At 42.9% G+C, this 21,996-nt stretch overlaps 1 protein-coding gene across 3 annotated transcripts; it reads right to left on the bottom strand.

The window, feature by feature from the left end:
• Window positions 1-4,685: 4,685 nt before the first annotated feature.
• ppp2r5ca (protein phosphatase 2, regulatory subunit B', gamma a) lies at window positions 4,686-21,184 on the bottom strand. Of its 3 annotated transcripts, none has more exons than XM_076748266.1 (14): window positions 20,911-21,184; window positions 15,551-15,750; window positions 13,508-13,618; window positions 13,151-13,243; window positions 12,926-13,056; window positions 12,734-12,793; window positions 12,536-12,644; window positions 12,164-12,217; window positions 11,799-11,969; window positions 11,566-11,693; window positions 10,821-10,922; window positions 10,594-10,666; window positions 8,683-8,764; window positions 4,686-7,300 (listed from the first exon to the last, which is right to left on the bottom strand). In XM_076748266.1, exons 1-13 carry the CDS (start codon window positions 21,002-21,004, stop codon window positions 8,699-8,701), a joined length of 1,392 nt encoding a protein of 463 aa, XP_076604381.1. In that variant the 5' UTR covers window positions 21,005-21,184; the 3' UTR covers window positions 4,686-7,300; window positions 8,683-8,698. The 3 variants fall into 3 exon arrangements, with proteins under 3 accessions (XP_076604381.1, XP_076604379.1, XP_076604380.1); XM_076748264.1 differs by having other exon boundaries at window positions 8,683-8,799; XM_076748265.1 differs by lacking the exon at window positions 8,683-8,764.
• Window positions 21,185-21,996: the final 812 nt, after the last annotated feature.

Here is a 21,996-nt window from a genome sequence, read left to right on the forward strand (position 1 = left end):
TGCAACATTTTCTCTATGAGCTGGCTGTGGCTGTTACTGGCAGCCTGTGATGTTCCAGATGGTGGCAGGTTTCCCTTCCAGCAGTCTGTCAGTCTTGGCTCTGAGCCACCTGTGAGTCAGGTAGGGCAAGTGAGGACAGCTTGGCAACAATTCACTGCGATAGACATGGCCAAGAGATGCTCTGGGATTTGAGAGAGCAGGCCGGTCTCTGACCCGGATCAGTAAGAATTAATTTCGCTATCGCCTTTGTTTCCAAACGCATTACACGTACAACAAATTCAGCTAATGTGATGTTAAAGTTCTCGAAGCCATGAGGTTGTATACCAGCATTTTCAAGGTTTTTTCTTTTTTCTTTCTTTTGTTGGCCCCTACATCTTTCCAGCCTATTAGTGTGTACAAAACATGCTGCACTTTTCAGCTGGCATTAGCTTTAGTAAGTAGGTGTCAGAAAAGCAGCGCTGGAATTTAACTAAGTCCATTTAAAGTACTTGCACTTTACTTGAGTATTCTCACATTATGCAAGTTTGTACTTCTACTCCACTACATCTCAGAGGTAAATATTGTACTTTTTACTTCCCTACATTTGATTTTTTCTGATAAACTGAAGGATTAAGGAAGATTAAGAGTTCCTTTATGGATAAAGATAAGATTAAGATGAATAAACTATTTTTAAAAACCCTCTTGGATTAGCTGCATCATCACACAGCTGAAAACAGGGCTGAACTGACTTTTTAGAGATATGATGATCTTATAGAATATGATGCATTGCTGTAGATTAAACTACCCAACAGTGTCTAAAGTGGTTTAAATTAGCTGAACTTTAAACATCTGCAGCAGTGAAATACAACATGCACATTGATGCAGCAGTAATATGAACATCATATGTAATAGCAAAACACTTACCAGGATCATTTTACTGCATTATGACTACTTTTACTTTTGCTACTTTAAGTACATTTGTCTTTTCGCAGTGTGGTATTAGTACTTTTACTTCTTGTCTGCATTGGTGCATCATCAGTGCAGAACTTTGCACTTTGCAAAAGAGAACCGCAGAACCCCCAGCAGTCACACTGGCAGATATCCATGCACAGCACACATCTGAGGAAACATCACAGGGACCTGCAGTGATACAGCCTCTCTCTCAGTGATGATGCTTAAAAAGTCCCAAATTGAGACAGGCTGACACGTTGAGACAAGTTGGGCAAACAGAGTGCCACCTTGGCTGCAGGTTCACTTTGGGTCATGGTTAATATGTGGAAAGACAGAGAGGGAGAAATTGCTCTGATAATCCTTCATTATGGCTGAAGTCACAGCACATTAAAGTGTTCTGCTGAGAGCAGATTTGCAGCTGCACTGCCACGTCTCATTCCCCGCCAGGCTGCAGAAGACACTGCTGTAAAACACATCCGGCGTCATGTTAGCTTTTAGAACTTTGGCATTATGTTGACATACAATTTAAATCCACACATTAAAGCTGTCCACTCCATATTATATGGATTTGTAATATTTTTAGCTACCGTTTCACTGCAGTGTCCCCAGGACTCAAAGTAGATTTACATGCATCGGTGGTGTGTTTTTATGTTTTAACATGTATTTCCATACACACTTAGTTCTTAGTCTACTTTTAGCCTTATTTTAGCATTGTTATGTTTTTAGTGTTGTCTGTCTGCCAGCTGGTTTTGTATTGTTTTGACTGCAACTTTTGATGCTCCCTCGCAAAAGAGTATTCAAAATTTTAATGGGACTTAACCTGGTTAGATAAGAGTTAATTAAAATAAATACAGTCATATGGTTAACTCTTCAAAAATAAAATACAAATTGGACTTGTGTACTTGTATACAGAAGTTAAAAACTGTTAAACTTAGTGTGATCATGTGTATTCACAGTATGTTTGAGTGAGTAGATCTCAGTCCTTTGGCTGTGGGACATGGGAAGCAGACATTGTGCGCTACCTTCAATTCATTCATCATTTGAAAATATTCACGCATCAGGAATATTCATGTGATTACAGAATAACAATACTGACAGTCAGTAGTTTAAACTCTTTAAACTCTGTGTCTCCCCTGGCCTGTGGCTGTGCTGGAATGAATAGCAGAGCCCAAAATAGAAACTTTGCAGTGTGGAGATGCATGTGATCTAACTAACATTTCTCTGTCCGTCGATTTTCTCGACAGCCGTTCATGCACTCGGCGGGAGTATCGCTGAGGATTCTGGGAAGTACACTGTCGAGTGTGAAATTGTTTGGATGAGCGGTTCTTCAGAAAGCTGCAAGCAGCATCACAAGAGGGCGAGCAATCAGGCACGTTCTGAACGGGCGGCGCGCTCGTCGTGTTAACTCTTCAGACATCAGGACTCAGAATGATGGAACCACTTCCACTGAGATGCTGTGATTCCCTTATGTCTGGACAATGTGTGTTGTAGGCTGGAGCATCAGCTATGATACATTTTACCTTCATCAATATCAATATTTGCATAGTGCACTTGGCCGTATCGCTCAGCAGCTTAGTTTTGCAATGGGTTTGTAACATTTTGTTTTTTGCATGCGTTGTAGGTGCTGTGGCTGACACAAAACTACACACCTGAGATGGTAAACAAAGGACCAGAGAAGCGCACTCCTCATGTCCCAACACTGCTGTGAATGGGAAGAGAGCGGTCGTGTTTTCCTCATATGTACAGATGCCATCAGTTAGGAAAGGTGATGCTGTGCCTGAAGAGCTAACAGGACTAGAAATGTTCGAATACCATCAAAGTCCAGTCAGCCCTCATCCTCACTTACCTTCTTTTAATGGAGTGAAGGAGAAATGAGTTTACGACGTTGGTGCCTCAGGCCATCCGCGTATTCCAGGTATGTTTACATCAGCAGAGTCAGCTCAGGACAAGGCAACAGATCTTACGGAAACGTCTACGGAAACAACCAATGTCTGGCTTCCCTGAAATCATCCCCTTGTTTACAATTGGCCTTCCGCTCACCAATCCTTTGTGACTCACGGCTTCACCTTCACCTTGAATAACATCGAGATTTAATACTGGGGAGATAAGCTACTACAGCCAACTGTTGCAGAAATACAAGGCAAACCACATCAAAACAAACACACTCATTACTGAAACAGGAAGTAATCCATAAAGCACGTGTTGTAATAAAAAGCAAAAAAAAGTCGACCCTTTTTTTCTCCGCTTCTGAGAAAAAACCTGATTCTTCGTGTCTTTGCACACTTACATCACCTCCTCTCATGCAATCTGCACAATGCAAAAGAATGATAAATAGTCTGTATTAATAATTTGGAGGCTTGTTAATTTAATGAAATTAAAATGTTGTCTGCAAACAGCATGCATGCAGGAGTTTACTTGCATCAGTCATTTAAATACTTGGATGGATTTAAGGCTGGAATATGCTTGAATTCAATGTAATGATTATTTTAATTATTAATTACTCTGCTGAACTGATTGATCCTTTTGAATATGAAATAGTGACAATGGTTACTGTAAATGTTCAGAGCTCGTGGTAGCATCTGCACATTTCTTGTTTTGATGTTTGCAAATCATCATATTTATGAAGCTGAAATCAGAGAATGAAATTGATGTTTTTGCTTGAGAAATGACACAAAATGAAACAATCAGTTATCGACATTTTTATTTCAGCTCTGTTTCAGTGTTTTTTAAAGTTAGATTTTTTTGTTCTGTATTAACAAACTAACAGATCTTTAAAGACATACTCTCATGGTGATGAAGGTACCTAAAAACTGTAAACTAATGAGTTTTTTTTACAGTTCAGATGTGTATTTACGAGCACTCTACACCACAGTATATAATTCATACTCAAGAAAAAAAAAAAACTAAATGCCCCAGAATGTAGGTGTTTGTCACTATTTGATACTATTGTGATGCACAAACACAAGATGAATCAGCTGACATCGATAGAAAACAGCTTGATGACACCACTGATCCTCTTGTGTTGAACTGGTTTCTGTGGTCTTAAAGGTGTCCTGTTGGTTATAAACCTTCTTTGTCAGTGGAGCACTTCCAGATAGCAAAGCTTGGTGACATGTTGGAGTTTTGTTTCTGTAATTTCAGAATGGATCGCTGCTCAACACTTAGAACAACACTGTCATTGCAGTGTACGATGATGATGGTATAGATGTTGGCTTTGGTTGAGGTATGGATGATATTCATTATGCTGATGAATGGATTCCTGAACAGCTTTGAAAACAGTCACAGATAAGATGAGACCTGCCCACGAATGCTTCACTAACTCGTGGTGTCGCAGATGTTGTTGGTATATGTGTTTTTTCAGGTATCTGGCGCCCCCTTGTGTTCAAAGTGACTCACTGCCAAAGTGGCTGCAAGCCACTGGCATCACTGATGAGTCTTGGGTGCACATATGCACATTTTACCTGTTTGATGCACTTGATTTTACTATTTCTCAGTGGGTTTGGTTTTCCATCTTATCTTATGCATTCTATCTTCATCTTTACCTTTACTATTGTTATTAAGTGGGTTTTTTTCCCACTAATTATGACATTCTACCCATTTATACGTTCATTATGTCTATTTTCATGTGAAGCACTCTGTGCATAAAGGACCTTCAGCCTTATTCCTCATCACAGCGTATGAACTTTTGTTTACATGCTATAGTATATAAGTACTTCCAGTAAAGTAAAGCCAAAATGGATGCATGGTTGAAAATATATATTCAAATAATCTCTTTATTCATTCTATATAGTTGTACACCACTAAAGACAGTGATAGGAGCACACAACGGGCATGAACATTTGTCAGTTATATAGAGGAGGGAGGAAACTTTGCAGATTTTAAAAATAAAAGAACATTTTCTAAATCCTTGTGTCGCTGAAAGTACATCCAAAACAGAAGAAATAAGACGGTATGTGCCAGATTGACTTCTTTCACTTGCTATGGATGTTTTATTCTGTACAGAGGGACAATTTGTACAAAATTAATCTAGATATATAACACTACATGAAACAAGGTAAATCATATATACAATATTAAATGAATCATATAGTACAGGTCACATACAAAAGGACACTTTAAGTTATCATGGAAATAATATGTTAAAATTAAGAGATCTGCAAAGATCCTGCAGAAACCGAACAAGCCACCAAATCATTTTTAAATCATCTCTTGTTATCACAGGTGGCTCGTTTTTCAGCACTAAAATAAACCTCAAACCTCTCCTGAATCAAACTCATAAAATCCATGAAACGTCTCTCCCAGCAAGCAGGACCGTTTCATGAACGCGATGACCTCGACAACAGAAATCAATCAGTTTGGTGAATGGCATTCCTCCAGGGTAAAAGGTACATGTTTAACATGGTAGTTTTAATTTACATCTTTTTGCATTCAAGCAAATACAGTATTAATACAGTTAACAAGCCAAGTCACAATGTCAGTTTATTGTCAGCATCTGGCATTTTTGAGGCCATCTGATACCAGTGTGTTTCAGCGTTGGGCATCCTGAATGGCCAGGAAAAAACAAAAACAAAAACAAAAAACAAATCTGAAACCTGACATCCACGCTACGAACCTCCAGAGACAAGACAAAGAAATACAACACATCAAATATGAAGAACTCGAGCAGACCTCCTTAGTTGAAACAATGGTACTGACTGGAAGATATTTTCCAACTTTAAAACAACTTCGCCACCGAGGAAGGAAACAAACAGCTGAAATTAGGAATGGTAGCAACACAAACATGCCACACCTTTAAATATGAAGGAAGTCGTCGTTTTGGTAGCTCTCATCGAGTCATTTATACGTTAATCATCTGATGTCATCGTGTTAATAGCTACTGAGGTTACCCACTCATATGTTTGATAATAAATTAATTTCTATGTTTAATTATAGAGGACATTAAAATCTTAAGCATACAGTACCAACACATCTTCATGCTCTTTAAAAAGAAACAGAACGAGCAAAGGTCCTAACGTAGTCACGGCTGCTAAAAACCGTCAGAGAGCAGAGTTTATATTTCCTTTACAAAGATAATAATCCCTATTCATTTTACACTATATATAAAACCCCCCACTCGACCTTGAACGATCCACAGCTGCTCTCGCTTCTTTTTATTCAGTGTGCAGCCGTTATACGAATGCAACTGAGGGCTACATCCAAGCTCCGGATATTGCTACAGTAACTAAGGTCGCAAACAGCTTTCATTCAGGTTCATCCGCAAACTCAAACTCAAACGCAGTAAGTACCATTGTTTGAACTGTCCAGGCATCACTATGGTCTGGTTTTCAAATATTGCCAATGAACATAAGGAAGCAAGCATATAAAAGAGCGGCGTATGGCACAAAACAATAAAATGGAAAGAGTCAAATGTCCACAGGACAACTTCCCCTTTCCTCGCCATCTTTACTAGACATTGCAAGGCTAAGGACAGGCCTCAGTTTGGTCTGGTGTGCTAAACGAAAACAAGAAAAAAAAAAAACCTTTCAAACACCAGTGAAAAAGAAAGGCAGGTGTCCCTGTCAAAAGTCACAGACACAAACAAACAAACATAAAGAACACAACGGTCTTGGCACTGACAAGATGTCCGTTAGATTGAGCGAAAAAGTAAAGAAAACACACAACAGATGACGGGAAAGTCTTTCATCTGACCAACGGGTTCTGTTTTTGTTCCCTTTGACAGAAAAGAAAACCAAGCAGAGACCAAGAGACGATCCTTAGACAGTGAGTCCGTCAGTTCCTATGTTTCCATGTCCGGTCCGTTGTGAACACATTTGCAAGAAGGAATGAAGGAACCAGCGTTGTGGCGTCCGTACTCCCAGGTTCCACATTTACAGTGAGCGCACAGGGGGGAGGTGGAAGGAGAAAGGAAGGTCAGAGGAACGGATGGGGGGAAATAACTGGAGAACACACTGAATGTGGTGAGGGCTAAAAGACACACAAACACACTCCCACTCGCCTCCAAATAAAGAAAAAAACCTGAGAAAGCAGAAATCTGAGGGAGGCGGACACAGGGCTTCTGCACCGGGGCAGCAGGAATGAAGGAGAACTGAGGATTCTGGGTAAACTCATGGTGGGAGGAGGGATGGGGAGCCCAACACGGGTCGCCAGTGTAACTCTGGCACCTGGGCGAAGAGGATGTCCATGGCTGTCGAGGGTAGAAGGGGCAGTTGAACCAAGAGCCGGCAGGTGGCGGGACCTAGAGTCCATCGTGGGTGGTCAACATGTCTTCAGCTCTGCGGTGGGACTCCAAGGCTTTTGTGGTGTAGATATCCTGAGGCAACTCAGATTTGCGTCGCACCATAGGCCGCTCTTTCCGCTGGTCATGCTGCAACTGAGAGGAGACAAGGCCACTTTATTTCTAAGATTCCACGCCGTCGTCGCCCGCCAACATGCCTCTGATCATATCTCTGAGATGAAGCAGAACAGCTCGAGCACAATCCAGTTACAAACCGTCAAATCTAATGCACGGGTGGAGACCGACAACTTTAAATTAAATACACAACGTCAGACATCCTGCACTAAATTTATGAAGCCCCAAAGTGTTCAACATTAAATAAAAGAGACATTATGGCACGATTATAGGAAAAATCTATATATGAGCCAATAACATTGAATAAGAAATGATTCAAACTCGACTGATTATCATTAAATATAACTTGTTATATTAGAGTTTAATAATAGAGTTTAATAAGGGTTTATTGAAGTTGACACATCATGTTATAGAACTTTTTACTTCAAAACGTCGTTTTTTTAATTGACATTTTCCCCCAGTGACACTTATTTCATGTCATTTCTAATTTTTTTTAATTTCATAACGTTACTTTTTTTAAGACAGCGGCAACGTCACCGGTCATAAAAATGATGACAGGAGGTTGGCTTTTCATAATTCGACGCTGTGCACTGACGTAGACTCATCGTTCATCTGTGGTTTTCGGACGGTGCAGCAACAAAGCAGCCGCACCGCGTCTGCGGCAGACATGCAGCTGGGGGCGCTGGGGGTAGCTGTTTTCGACAGGTCACAGTTGTCATGCGTGGCGCTAACACTGAACAGGTTCAAGGAGCAGACGTGCAGAAAGGAGCGCGACGACGCGTCCCAGCGCTCCACTTAAATCAACAGTGTGGACATACTTTACCAGAGCAGGCACAGATTTGTTTGAACAATCATTTTCTACGTTCCGTCGTGTTAAATAAACAGAATTTCAGGTATTTAAAGAAAGAAAGACTCCTGCCAAAAAAAGCAGCCGTGCTGGTCCTACGTTCAAACTGCATCCAATCAGAGTGCAGCTCATTTGAAAACACTAGTTTCCTACTCTTTGGCAGCTGTTAACGTCCACAAAAATGCAGCTTGTTTATTTATTTATGCATTTTTACAAAAATGTATTATTGAATAATGATCTATTTATATAACATTGAACACTTTGGGGCTGTGCTCTACTAAGACGACATGCATGGGGAGGCAGGCACACAAAAACAGAAAGCTCTTTTGATTCCAGTGTTTAGTCCGTGGCCAGATTTGTTCCTTTTTTTTTTATTGGTGGTTTGGTTTTTTAAAAGAAAACAAAAACTAATTTACACAGAAAATATACAGTCATAATAACTAGAGTGCAAGTAGCTTCGATTAGAAGACTGCAAGCTTTGGTAACATACAAATTATGAGTATAGAGTGAATATAAGAGGAAAGATGAATAGAGACAGAGAGAAAGTCAGGTTTACCTGAGTAGCGCCCTCCTCAACTGTCTTTTTTAACCTCTGAACATCTTCTATCAAAGGGATATCCGTCTCCATTGCTACAGGACTATTGAGGTCAGAGGAATCAACATACATAGAGAACTATGTTGAAAACAAAGGGAAACAAAAAACAAGAACACAAAAGGATGGAGAAAAGACTTTCAGTTGCATGCAAACAAGAATGAAAGAGGCTCCGATTAAAAGAAGCAACTCTGACCTGCTGAAGTTTAATATGGATTAATATGAGGCGGAGGAATCCAAATGATTTTGATTATGAAAAACAAACTGAGTCAAATGACTAAGAGATCAGGCGCTGGGGTCGCTAGAATATAAACCACAAATCAACTCCAAACTAAATCTTTGATGGCATTTGAACATTGTTGCACTGATTTGTTTGGTTTGAAATGTTTCGTTTTGTTGTACATTTCATGGAATAGTTTGACATTTTGGCGACAAGGCCTATTCGCTTTCTTGCTGAGAGTCAGAGGGGAAGACAGGTACCTCTCTCATGTCTGTACTGTGTTTACTGTATGTGGCTAGAGCCAGGCCGTTAGCTTAGCTTAGCACAAAGACTGGAGACACTGTGAAACAGCTAGCATGGCTCTGGCAAACAGTAACAAAATCTGTTTATCAGCACCTCTAAAACTCGCTAATGAAAACATTCCAACTCATTTGTTTAATCCAAGGTGCTAAAAACAATTGCTTTTTTTAAACGGGAGGGGTTGTGTGCTGGACTATTTCCTGGATAGGCACAGTGACTTCCTGGAGTCTCTACTGGTTGCTGGGCAACCAAACCAACAAGGAAGTTACTGCACCCGGCCAAGAACTGGGATTCCATAGGATTTTTACCTTTGTACAGAGCCAGGCTAGCAGTTTCCCCCTGTTTCCAGTCTTTGTGCTAAGCTAAGCTAACTGGCTGGCTGGCTGGCTGTAGCGTCACGTTTACCATGACAGACATGAGGTGGGCTGTAACAAATGGCGTTTTCTTTACGTCTGAAGCTTCTGCTGAGGTTTTCAAATGGAGCTTCAAATCTCATCTTATTTTGTGACAGCTGTCACTCAAAAAACAGAACCCTCCACTTGAACAAAGTGATTCTTCAGATTAAATGAGTTCGTCTTTTTTTATCAAATCAGCCTCCTTTAATGAATATGACAGCTTTGTCAGCATAAATTCATATAAACATACTTGTTTGTATGTATTTAGAGCTCTGATACAGCCGCCTCTCGCTGTCTGTGGTCATTGCCCTGTAGTCTCGTTCAATGCCCCGCCCACAGTGCCAGCTGATTGGTCACGTGTAATAGCCTATCAACCCTGAAGGCGACTGTGCTGCAGAATGCATTTGCAGACTGGAGCTGTGTGTCGAAGAGAAGGCGGCAGATATGGCTGAAGTTGATGATCTGATGATCTGTCACATCTTGATTTAGAATTGCATTCAGATAATTTGGTACGGCTCTAAACATCTAACTCTCAGCAAGAACATGAAGAAGTATATTTCCCAAGAAGTTGAAATATTCCTTTTAAATGCCACACTGAAGAAAGTGGATTGCTAAAACTGTTTTGGGGACGGGAATTTCAAAAGCAGGACTTTCGGCCTGTGTATAGTTGCTCTTCAAAGGAATCAAAAGCTTCTTCAGAGACACTTTTAGAGTCGTCTGATTCCACCACTCACTGAGCAGGACCACTCATCAAGAGCGTAAACTGGGAAACATGAACTATTAACTCAGAGTATGAACAAATAAGAAACAGGATAAGATGGAAACTACAATTCAATAATGAAACTGGCTCAGACAAAACACAAGACACTAATTTCATATGTATATTAGTTGTACAAACACACACTCGCACTTTGGTAGCAAAGGACAAACAGGTGTGGCTGAACGAATGCACTCGCTCACCTGTGGATTTGACTTGGCGAGGTTCTCGATCTTGATCCAAGCCTCTTCACGTTCTTTTGACTTTGCCTTCTCTCTGTTCAACAAAGCACCAAATCATTAAATCTGTTCCACTCCACTGAAACATGTGAAAGCCAACACTTGTTTAGCAGCAGCGATCAGGCTGATTGTAATGAAGTGTCAGTCAAACGCTGAGGATGGACTGAGGGAGAGGAGTCTGTGGCGCCTACTTGTTTTTCTCAGCCCTGAACTGCTGTGTGCAATCATCAAAGAGCTTCTGATTCATCTCCATGAAAAGCTTCAGAGCGTTGTAGATGAGGCCGTGGATGGTCCTGCGAACACACATACACGCACACACACACACACACAAAAAAAAAGTCGGTCAAGAGTCAAATCTTTACAAACACAAGCAACATTACTTTTGTCCCCCAGCAACAAACTGAAATTAATATCACAGATGACAATAACGCCTGACACTTGGCAAATCGAGCGCTTGCAAATCACTGACAAAATGACTAAAAGAAAGAAAAACACTGAAGTCGTAACACTTCATCTTATGTTATTTTATGTTTAATATGAAGCAGCTTGAATTCAAGGAGACATCTTGAAATGTCAAAAACTTATGTTCAGTTTACACTGACATACAAGAGTCTTTTTGGGGATTTATGCTTGAAAATTGACTTTTTTTTGTATCATTAGATGAATAGATTATAAAAATAGTTGCCCATTTATGCTATTTTCTGTTCTTTAGCTGAATAATTACCTAACTGTTTCTAACTGTTAATTGCTTTACATTCAACACATCAGGTATTGAGATATCATGTTAAAATAAGTGAGCTGTAGCAAAATGTGCAATATAAAATGCATGATAGGCTGTGATAACCCTGATAAATCCTACTGTGTCAGACCGGTGCTTCATGAGGTGTGAAGTGCAGACGTTAGTACGACATGCGTGGAGCCAGATGAGCGTCTTACTTGTTCCAGTGGGTCTTGGAGTTGCGGTACAGAGCCGGGAACATAATCGGGAGGATCTTCGCCGCGTTGTCGCTGATAAGACTCATGATGTACTCGTTGTTCCAGTAGTACAGAGCTCTCTCTGCCACCTACAGAAAACAAAACACCTCAGTTAGGAATAACCCGACACCCACCGCCACTGCACCTGCATGACCCCAGTTATGAAGGCGCGGCTGTGATCGCCCATCAGTTACCTGGAAGTGTGGGCTGGACACACACTTGGCCAGCTGTCTGAAGAGAGGCTCCTGCACTTTAACGAACTCAGAGGGCTCGATGACGTCCAGGATCTCCTCCAGCTCGTTGAGGAACATCACTTCCTTGGGACTGTGAGTCTTTGGCCAGTACTTTAGTAGAGCCATTACCACCTGATGGGATGAGGAAGAAAGATCGTGTCGACTAACCAATCAGAGAGGATAAAGGGAGAGCGGCTTTGAGTGTGAAACGAACAATCGGTCAATCAAACGATCCAAAAAAAAATTATTCTGCACTTTATAATCTTGCAGAGCAAACCAACCCAAATGCACAGAGATGATTAAAAATGAAACTGTGTTTGACGTACCGGCTCAGTTAGAGTGCTGTCCTTTTCTAAAAACTGCACCACGCAGTAGGCGAGCTGCAAAACACATCAACATTTCCAACCATTAAACTGCCAAAGCATTCGAATTCACGCACTAGCAAACTAAGAGGTAACACGGGGGGTGGGGGGGTGGGGGTGACGCCTGAGGGACAGACCGGCTGGAACGTGTAACACCAGTTTTTGACTAAACGTGCAGAATGACCTGCTGCTCTGATGACACGGAGGCCTGCACTCGAAGCACGTTCGGACATGAATATCTAAACACGTTTCCAAAGAAGCGTGACCTGTAAATAATCCACATCTCTCTCTCTGCAAACAGCCTCGCGGGCTTCATTCTGGGCTGAGCAAACGTACCTGTGGATGGTAGACACTGAGTGATTTGACTTTGTGCAGAGGCAATAAAACCTTCAACAGGAAAATCTTGTGCTCTTCTTTTAGCGGTAAGGCAAATCCATTGATTATGCTGAGAAAAAAAAACAGAGGTAGAAAAGATTCAGGGCAGACGTTTGAGCTGCATTCACCAAAGCTTGTAACCTCAGCTCAGGGCCATACCTTCCAAGTATTTCCAGTAGTTCAGCTATACCGTTATGGTGCTCTGTCTCATAGATAAACCTGAGAGAACAAACAGAGACGTCTTTCAGCGGCAACACACAGACTCTGTATTAACCAACGACGCAAATGAGTCATATGCTGATCTGTCTTCATGTTTAAACATGAGCAGAGCAGCGGGAGGACTGCACCGACCTATAGAAAATGTTATTGATCTGTTTTCTGATGTACGCTCTCAGGCCCAGGAACTTTCCATAGATCCTGTGGAGGGTAGTTTTGAGGAAGTCTCTCTCTCGGGGATCCTCGCTGTCAAATAGTTCTAGGAGCTGCAACGCAAGAAAGTTGAGACGTTACCACAACGACAGCAAAGGTTGTTAAGACTGTAATTCATGTAGAACAACTTTTTTTCTCTTTTCTTACCTGCATAACAAATTTCTGGTCGATGTATTTCTTCGCTATGTTCGGCTGAAAGTCGGGCGATTCTAAAAACCTAAGGAAAAATTCATAGACGAGCTGCAACAGAGAAAAGAGGAACACAAAGGGAATGAACAGAGTGAGGGTGAGGTGCGCAACGTTCAGTGCTGCTCACTGCTGAGGCAGTTCAAGTCTTCTGACATCAAATGCTCAAATGCTGTAAACTTAAACTCTGAATTCTCCTTTAATACGAGGCCGTCTCTTCTACAGGAATGGCTGCAGAACGGCGTGCCTCCAGGTGGAGAATAACCCTCTCTAAACCTCTCACTGCTGTGCAGATGATCGAATCATTGAAATGTCAACCTGGAGGTGTGGCCACGCAGCTTCAAGTGTTGGCTCATCTTCCTCTGGATCAAACTCCGCTCCGGTGGGGTTGGACGATGGAGGCAATGTTCTGAACATGTTCACTGCAAACTGGGAGAGGAGGAAAATGATGAATGTAATAACCCAAAAGCACACCAACGCCGACAGCTCTACATGTACATGACAGAGGTCGCTGCCAAGAGCTCATCAATGTAAGAGTTCACAGCCTTTGTGTTCAAGAATTAGGAACTTTCTCTCAACTCTTGATCACATCAGTAAGAAAATACACCGTCTTGATGCCAGATCCTATAATCCATTAAACTAAATGTCAACGAAATTCCCCGTTTTAGGTATTCTGAAATTATTTTCCTTTCAGATTAATGTTCACTTTGTCCTTGTAACTGGCCTCCGAGGGTTTGATCCCACAATAATCCAAGTGTGTTGTGTTTCTGGTCTCTCACAGTGTCAACTGACTCCCCTGTGGGCTGCTGTTCCCTGCCAGGCAGATCATGGGACAGTGCAGGTGGCCTACTAAAACACTGGGAGCCTTGTGTGAAAAGACAGGCTACAAGGTAGATAGACTGTCTGTGCTGTTCTGCACTTCAACCCAGAACACTCTGTGAGGATCACTGTGCATTAACTCCACAATAGAGACTGGAAATGGAAATGTCATAACCTCGATTAAAGCCACGCTGCTGTTGGCTTTGATGATGAAGAGACTGTAGTTTGGCACTGGTGGCGAAGGAAGCGTATCTTCAGTGTTTTCATCATGTTTATAGCTCCATTTCTGTATCTGTGCACTCTGTAGATTGTGACGATCTATCGTCATCACCATCATGCTTTTGGTTTGCTTGGAAGTTCAGCTGTAAATCCAAGCTGAGGCAAATTTTGCTTTAATTGCAAACAAATCACTGTTGCTTCTCCGGAAAATGAAGTGGAGACACTTTCCTGGGAAACACGAACTTACAACATAAAAGCTTTCATGTACAGATAGTTATTAGTGATAATGCAGAGCAGAAACAAGACTAGTCCAATACAAACAGTGTCAACTGTTTAAAATAAGCTTGATTTTACATGAGGTGACACGGCAGGCGGATCATTCATTCATTACTTTATTAGGTTCTCTCTCTGGCAGGCTAAATGCTAACATTAGGAAGCTAATGTGCTCTCAATAAGCACACTGACGTTCAGCAAATAGTATCATGTTCACGTCATAGTTTTACATTCCTAATCAGCATCAACATACAACTGAGGCTGATGGGAATGTGACTAGTTTTGCACGTATCTGACCTGAAGATTTCACTAGCATGGCTAAAAACTTGTATACAGCTAAATTTGTATACATGAAATCTTGCAGATTATTACAGCTTTTGCAAGACTCTTGTATCTTTTCCCTCTCTTCTTCGGCTTCAACCCACTTTATTCTTAATAATAATTTGAAAGGCAACAGCAAGTGCACTTACAGGGTTCATACAGCTTTTTAAAAGCCAAATTCAAGCACTTATCAGACACTTTCAAGGTACCTAAACCAAACTCTTAAAACCTTTATCATCACATCTGAATTGTTCCTATAAATGCAACCTAAATAATAATCATAATGTCACTTTTTTTTGACCAGCTGTGAGTATTAACTTTGATTGTTTTGACCGCGATTATTTAATGCTCACTAATTTCAACACCAGGAGACACAAACAAACATGATGGGATCTTTTAATATTTCATTAAAAGATTTTCAGTTGTGTAGATGAAATGAGTACCTTTGAATTCAAGCATGTTTCTAACCTTGAAAACATGATTAAAATAAGGCATTTTCCAAACTTTCAGGACTTGTGCAACCCCTGGATGTATTTAACGTGTGCCTTCAAAAAAGGTGACTTATAGATTATCTGAACACCTCAATAAAGAGTCCATCTGCCCCAAACCTGATCGCAAACATTAGCCCACTGTTCAGTCGGACCCACAGCCACGAGCTGCCCCAATTCCCAGAGTTTCACCCTCATCTTCAGCTTAAACCACAAACTTAACCCCCGCAGCTCTACTGACCATGTGCACCACCTCCGGGTAGATGGGCTCTGTGATGACATTCCTGTTGTGGGTGATGTACTCCACCATTTCGCTCAGCGCCGCCCGCTTCACTTCCTTCCATTTCAGGTCGCTCAGCGGGTCGGACAGGAAGTCAAAAAGAACGCAGCACTGTCGCAGCTTCTGGATGAAGAGCTTCTCCTGCTCTGCGGGGGCCACATCTGAGGAGACAATGAGGGAAGAAGAGTGAGGCGGGTGGAGGGAACCAGAGAGTCCGGGGACGGCGAACACAGAGCCGAATGTGTAGCGAGGCTGCACGGCGGTGATGAAATAAGGCTGCTGAGACTATAGGAGAATGGAGCCATGTTCAAAGACTGGGGGGGGGGGGGGGGGGGGTCACAAGAGAACGGAGGGGGCGGTGTAACCATCAAGGATGACAGTTAAAACAGCAATGTGACAGAAAGAAAATGCGAGGCAACAAGAAAGTGATGAAGACTGGCAAATGAGTCATGAAGACTAAAGTGCACTGAGAGAAAAGCTGAGATGGTTTGAGCAGGGGTGGGGGGGGGCAGTGCAGAGCGGGGGAGAAAAGACAGGATGGGGAAGGATTTTGGGAACTAGGTGAACAGTCACAGTCTGACCATTTGACACAGAAGCTGAAGGGAAAAAAGCCATTTTTATAAAAGGAAACCTAGCTATTTAAGTCCGTCATTATATCTGTCCGCGCTGGTTTGAGGACTTCCTGATTCGTTTCATTTCCACCGGAGCACTCAAGAGCACGGGCTTGTAAACAAACAATCTCTGCCAGTGTCGACACTTCACACATGACAACACAAAGAGGAAGCATCCATTTGGGTGACCGTAAATTCCCACCTGCTCATGTGGTGCTGTAATAACACACAGTGACACCATAATTATGTAGTTATACGACACGGCTTTGATGGAGCTCGTTTCTCTTTACGATGTTTGGTTTTATCTGCGATCGTCGTCCCATTTGAGGAAACTCTACACATGAAATACGTAGCATGGCCCTGCTCAAAGGTAACAACATGCCTACCAGCACCTCTAAAGTACAAGATACCTCATGAGCCGTCGTCGTGTCACAGGCCCCAGCCAGGCCGAAGATGAGCTAACTGTCTGTAACCTTATATACTCCTCTGACTCTGCAAGAAAGTAAGCGTGTTTATCGAGATGTCAAATCGCTTTAAGGCCAATAAAAATTACACTTGCACAAACTATTGTTTTCTCATGAAAAGAGCAGCAGTGCACCGTCGTTTTATCGTTCTCTCTCTGCAGGCACAGTCAAGTTCGTGGTGTTGTGTAGTAAAATGCAAATAAGGCATCGAGAGCCATCGTTAAAAATTCCGTTTCACAATAATCTGGTTCCCTTTACAGATTAGATAGTCCCCAATAAAATAACGGTCGTGTTTTTAAAAGATTGATATCTCGGCTTTCTTCCCTGACCGACCTGATCTAAAACTGATTCTGTGCTCGCGCAGCTGCAGCTGTAACAGGCAAATTCATAATGTCGCCGTACTCCTTCTCTAAACTCAGGTGTGGGTTAATTGAACTGACAGAAGCAGCTGCACGCGGCACAGATAAGAGGTCTGTCGGATCAAGATGCTCTCATTTGGATGATAGTGATTTACAATGCACCAACCAAAAACATGCATAAATGTGGTTTGTCTGCTAGACTCATAGTTATGCTTTCATTAGTGTCTCTGCTGGTAACCTCTGATCTGAATCTGATAGAAGATGAGGTGAGGAAGATGTTAGAGCAATCACTGCCTACACAGATGCACGCAGAACACGACACTTACAGCAGCTTTACATTAGGCTGTGTGCAGCCAGAATGGCTTCTTATGAACAGGTATTATCTGACATTAAGTTCCACTCTGCGTTGTACAAAGACATCCACAGCTACAACACATGCAACAACAGGACGTAAGGCGCTGCGGTGAGCAAATTCATCCAATCCTCAAATATGACAAATGTATAGAGAACATCCGTTGTCTGTGGTGTTAAACCTCAACATACCAGCGCTGCAAAAGCTGTGCTTCCTATACCCCATAATTACTCAGTGAAGGGTGTGGCATTAACAATGGGCTGGCACTGAGGCCGTCTGCTCCTGATGAGGGCGTTAGATCAGATATATACATGGCATATACGTCAAAGGGGAACAAAATAGACGAGTCCCATTCCTCTTCCATGACTGTACCGCAACCTGTGGGCGGAACACGTCCAATTACTGAAATAAGCAAATCCAGCTGTGACACAAATCATGATTTATGAATTTGGCACCAGGTTCAAATAAGGAAAAGGATAAATAACAGCCAGTTGATGAAGAAAACAGAGCCCTGTATGAATGCACAGATGTATATAAAACCATATAACTCTACATTGGTTTGGGTGTTACATCGCTGTGTTCCATCTTGTTCTAATTAGACTGAAAGTAATGACCAATTAAGCCAACTGGTATGAATTTTTACCCCAATTCAGCCATGGAGGTGTGCACGACGAAGGAAAACACTGCAGGAAAAACCTGATATAGACACTTGGTGGGAAATAATAGGCAGCTAAACCTATTCGCTCATGCCCTAATTTCAGTGAATGTACACAAAGGCTGACAAAGGCCATAGAGAAGGACAGACACACACACAAAAGTGCTCGACATTCTTGCAAACTGGCAGATTCTAGGTAAGGAGAGAGATATCCTATTCAGACATAATGGAGACTTGGCCTGGACGTGCACACACACACGCTCGCACACACACTTCTGCAGTGTCAGTTTCAAGTCGGCCAATTAATCTTGATGACAGTGAGAGGTTGGGAATTCCAGAGGAGAGAGGGTAAGTGTGTGAGCTGCCATTAGCGGCCATTTCCATAAAGGTTTGATGGCCAAGAGCGCCGTCACTGTCACAACAGGAAAACACTGCGAGAGCCAGCACTCCTGATTAAAAACACATAAGAGGGAGAGCGGTCCACCCACCACATTTATCATTATTTTTATTATGATGCAGTCGAGATCCACTAAGAAATGTCTCCAAAGTGCGGTTCAGATCGAGGTCCTTAGGTCACCTGAGGTGCTGCAACAGTAAGGAGGATCAGATGAGCATTTTATTAGCGCTCAAACCTAACCACCGCTCTCCTTGTCATAAGGTTTGTGCTCGAACAGTTCTGTCATTTGTGCTGGTCGCTCTGGGGCCTGGAGCTGGACAGGAATGTGTTGCCATGCCTCGTACCCCTGACCGTGTCAGACTTGTGTTGCTCCCATTACATAAGTCTGTCTGCCTGCGTTATAAAGTTTCTGTACACTCCTAAAATACCCCAGTGGGTTGTTGTGTAACAGATAAAGGCCCAGTGTTGTGATCCCAAAATTGATGTTAACCACAATGTGACCTCTATTAATGTAACGAACAGACGCCTTAGGAGGGGAGTGAGCATGTGCATGCACATACACGAGTATAGTGTCTTGTGGAGAACAGAGAAAGATTTATCTTAATGCCCCCCTGTTAAAAACAAATAAATGGAGTCACGTTGGCACCGTGGTCTCTACTTTTTTCCTCTGTAAGTGGGTCAAATGAGCAGCTGCTGGTCTGGAGTTAGGACCGGTTTGGCAATCTGCTTTATCGACAGTATGTTATGATCAATGTAAACATTGACTGGTTTCTATTTTCGGTGATGCAGGAGGATAGTGTGTTGCAGTTTGGAAGGCATACAGTGTGAGCAACTGGTTTGGACACATTCATTCATTAGTTCAGGTGGCAACACCTGAGAACGCATCCAGGACATACACAGTAGAGCAAAGCTTACAGGTTGCTGCCCAGGTGTTGTCTGGGAGTAGTTGCAGACATGCATCACTGCCACACTTGAAACTGCACTGTGACTTGGAGGCTCCCTTGTGACTAATAATGTTATTAAGATGATGTCTTGCATCTCAAAGAAAGAGACCCGGAGAAAACGGGACTCAGAGACCCCGTTCACGCTCTGTGTAAAAACGCATCTTCGGTGACTCATTTAATCTCCCGAAATGTCTGCTAACATGAACATGGCTCTGAATACAGACAGGCACGAGTGCACCCAAAACATACAGAGGAAATGTTGGGATGTGGAGTCTGATTCTGTGGAGTGTAAATGCAAATACGTCCCAGGTAACGTGTCTGAACTCAACAAACACAGATGACCGTTTAGCCAATACCTGAGGCGAGACACCGCAAACCTCCACCTGTCCATGAGCAGGTACAAATGGACATATTTTTAACATTAGAGCAAGTTTTGTTAGGATCAGGAGTTTCAGTCTAATGTGAAAAGCGAGGTGCGAGCCTTTCATAAGCGACCAGTCAAAGATTAGACTGAGACGCGTTCGGATGGTGGGTATCAGCTGCCATCTGTTCCAAGTGAATCTAGACACAATGAGTAATGGATACAAGATGATAGAGACACACAGAGAGAGGAAAGAGGCAGAGAGAGTCCGATTGTTCCCCAACACTGAGTTGTCATTCAAGGCAGTCGCCTCTGTGGCTCAATAGAGTGTGATCAATAATTGCCCGAAGCTTCATCCAACGCTGGGCTGCACCCGAGTACAGTGGTAACAGGCTGGGCCTTTCAAACATGACTGAGTGCATTGTACACACATTAAGAGGCCGGGCCCGATGCTGTAATCCCAAAACATGACTGCTATGCTCTGACAAACATGGCTGGGTCATATTGACAGAGGTGCTCTGTTGACAAAGATGTGCCATTAAAGAGGCAAATTCAGCCTCCTCGCCTCAGCATGTGGCTGGCAGGAGGGTAGCGAGGGAGAAGGGTGGGGAGGTGGAGAAGGGGGCTGCTTGCTGCAGAGCAGAGGCTGTCTACAGCCTCCACACTATGACCAATTTGTACCCAGATGAACTGGAGTGTGACAAAAACGCTGGGCGGGTGGAGCAGAGAGGACGGAGGTGAGGAGGGAAGGCAGCGGCTGGCTCCTCGCAGGCTTCCCCGCACAGGCTGCCATTAACAAGCGCACATACAAAACACGGGCACGCACAATTAGAGCAAAACACATGAAAAACTGAGGAGAAGACCCTTCCCTGGGCTATGACCTCACTTCCTTTGACATCACTAGCTTGGCGGGGGGATGGGCAGAGAGCAGCTAGCTAGTAAAACCAGATTTTTATGTAGCCGCCGTGTCTCGCTATAATGCACACAAGCCGTACAGATAAAGACCCCTTCAGCCCCCTTTCAAAGCCAACAGAGCCGCCTTTCCACGGTTAGCTTGTCTAAGACGTCTGAATGCTGACTAACCAGGCAGTAACCAGTGGAGGGGAACAGGAGCACAGCAACACACAGCTTCACAATTCCCCAGGACAATACAGGAAGGATAATTTGTCCTTACGTACCTCTGAAGTGCATAAGAGCCACCGGCTGAAAAGGCCCATTGGAATTAGGTGCATCCACAACCATCCTGTCTCCAGATTTATTGCATGTCAACATCTAAACCTCAACCAGGAAGGCGATCCACTCAGGGCGAGAGGCCAGCCTCCATTTTAGCACAAAAGCAGATCAGAAAATGAAGCTCTCCGCTGCTGGAGGGAACTGGCTAGTTAGTGATGTAAGCAGTGAAGGAGCTGGCTGATTGGCTGAGCGCAGGCTGCTCTGGAGCAATGAGGGCAACGGCTGCCGGTAGAGAGGGGAGGTGATTGGCTGAGAGGGGCAAGAGGGCGGGACATGCGTTGGAATTCTTTTTTTTTTTCTTCTTCTTCTTTTGGGTCCGACTCCTCCTCCTCACTCACTGGTCTCCGGTGACGCTCTGCAAGGCAGGCCCCGCTACAGATCTGAGATCAGATTGACTAAAGTCACAGCCACAGTTCAACCATTAGCAGGGTTTTCAACATAATCTGACTTAGGATAAGCAGCTGGAAATAACTTATTCTGAGAGAGACAGAGAGAAAGGGGCCCTGGCTGAATCTTCAAAGTCTTTCATTGTTTCCTCCTGTCATCTCTGCTTGGTTCTTTATCAAAGGGAGGTGGCGGAGAGGGTCAGAGGGGGCCCTCCAATCTTTGGACTCAATGAGGAACAGGAGGAGACAAGAGGAAACCACATGAGGGGCCGACAATAGGACTGTTGGGGACACACACTGCATAGCACTCCAGCATGAAAAACCAGAAAGAAGAAATTCAGTGGAAAGCTGAAGGACACTGTAAATGTATGGTGTCATCCTGTATATATAAAGAAAACAGCACTAAATCAGATAAATGATTAGATCCATGTCCATAAAATAGATGTTTGCACACTTTCTAGAACAAAATGAAGCTACCGTCTTCAGTGGCTTTACATAATATAGTTTGTGAGAGGGTTTCATGACTCATACACCGTTCAAAGCAGTGGCAGAATTTGCTGCATTACCTTATTCTGAGCAGTCTATGTGTGCTTAATAAAATTAGATATAAACATGACATGAAAGCAAAGGGACAGAACATTAAGT

Source organism: Chaetodon auriga, chromosome 14 (assembly GCF_051107435.1).
Source record: "Chaetodon auriga isolate fChaAug3 chromosome 14, fChaAug3.hap1, whole genome shotgun sequence".
In the NCBI taxonomy this organism is placed as follows: domain Eukaryota; kingdom Metazoa; phylum Chordata; class Actinopteri; order Chaetodontiformes; family Chaetodontidae; genus Chaetodon; species Chaetodon auriga.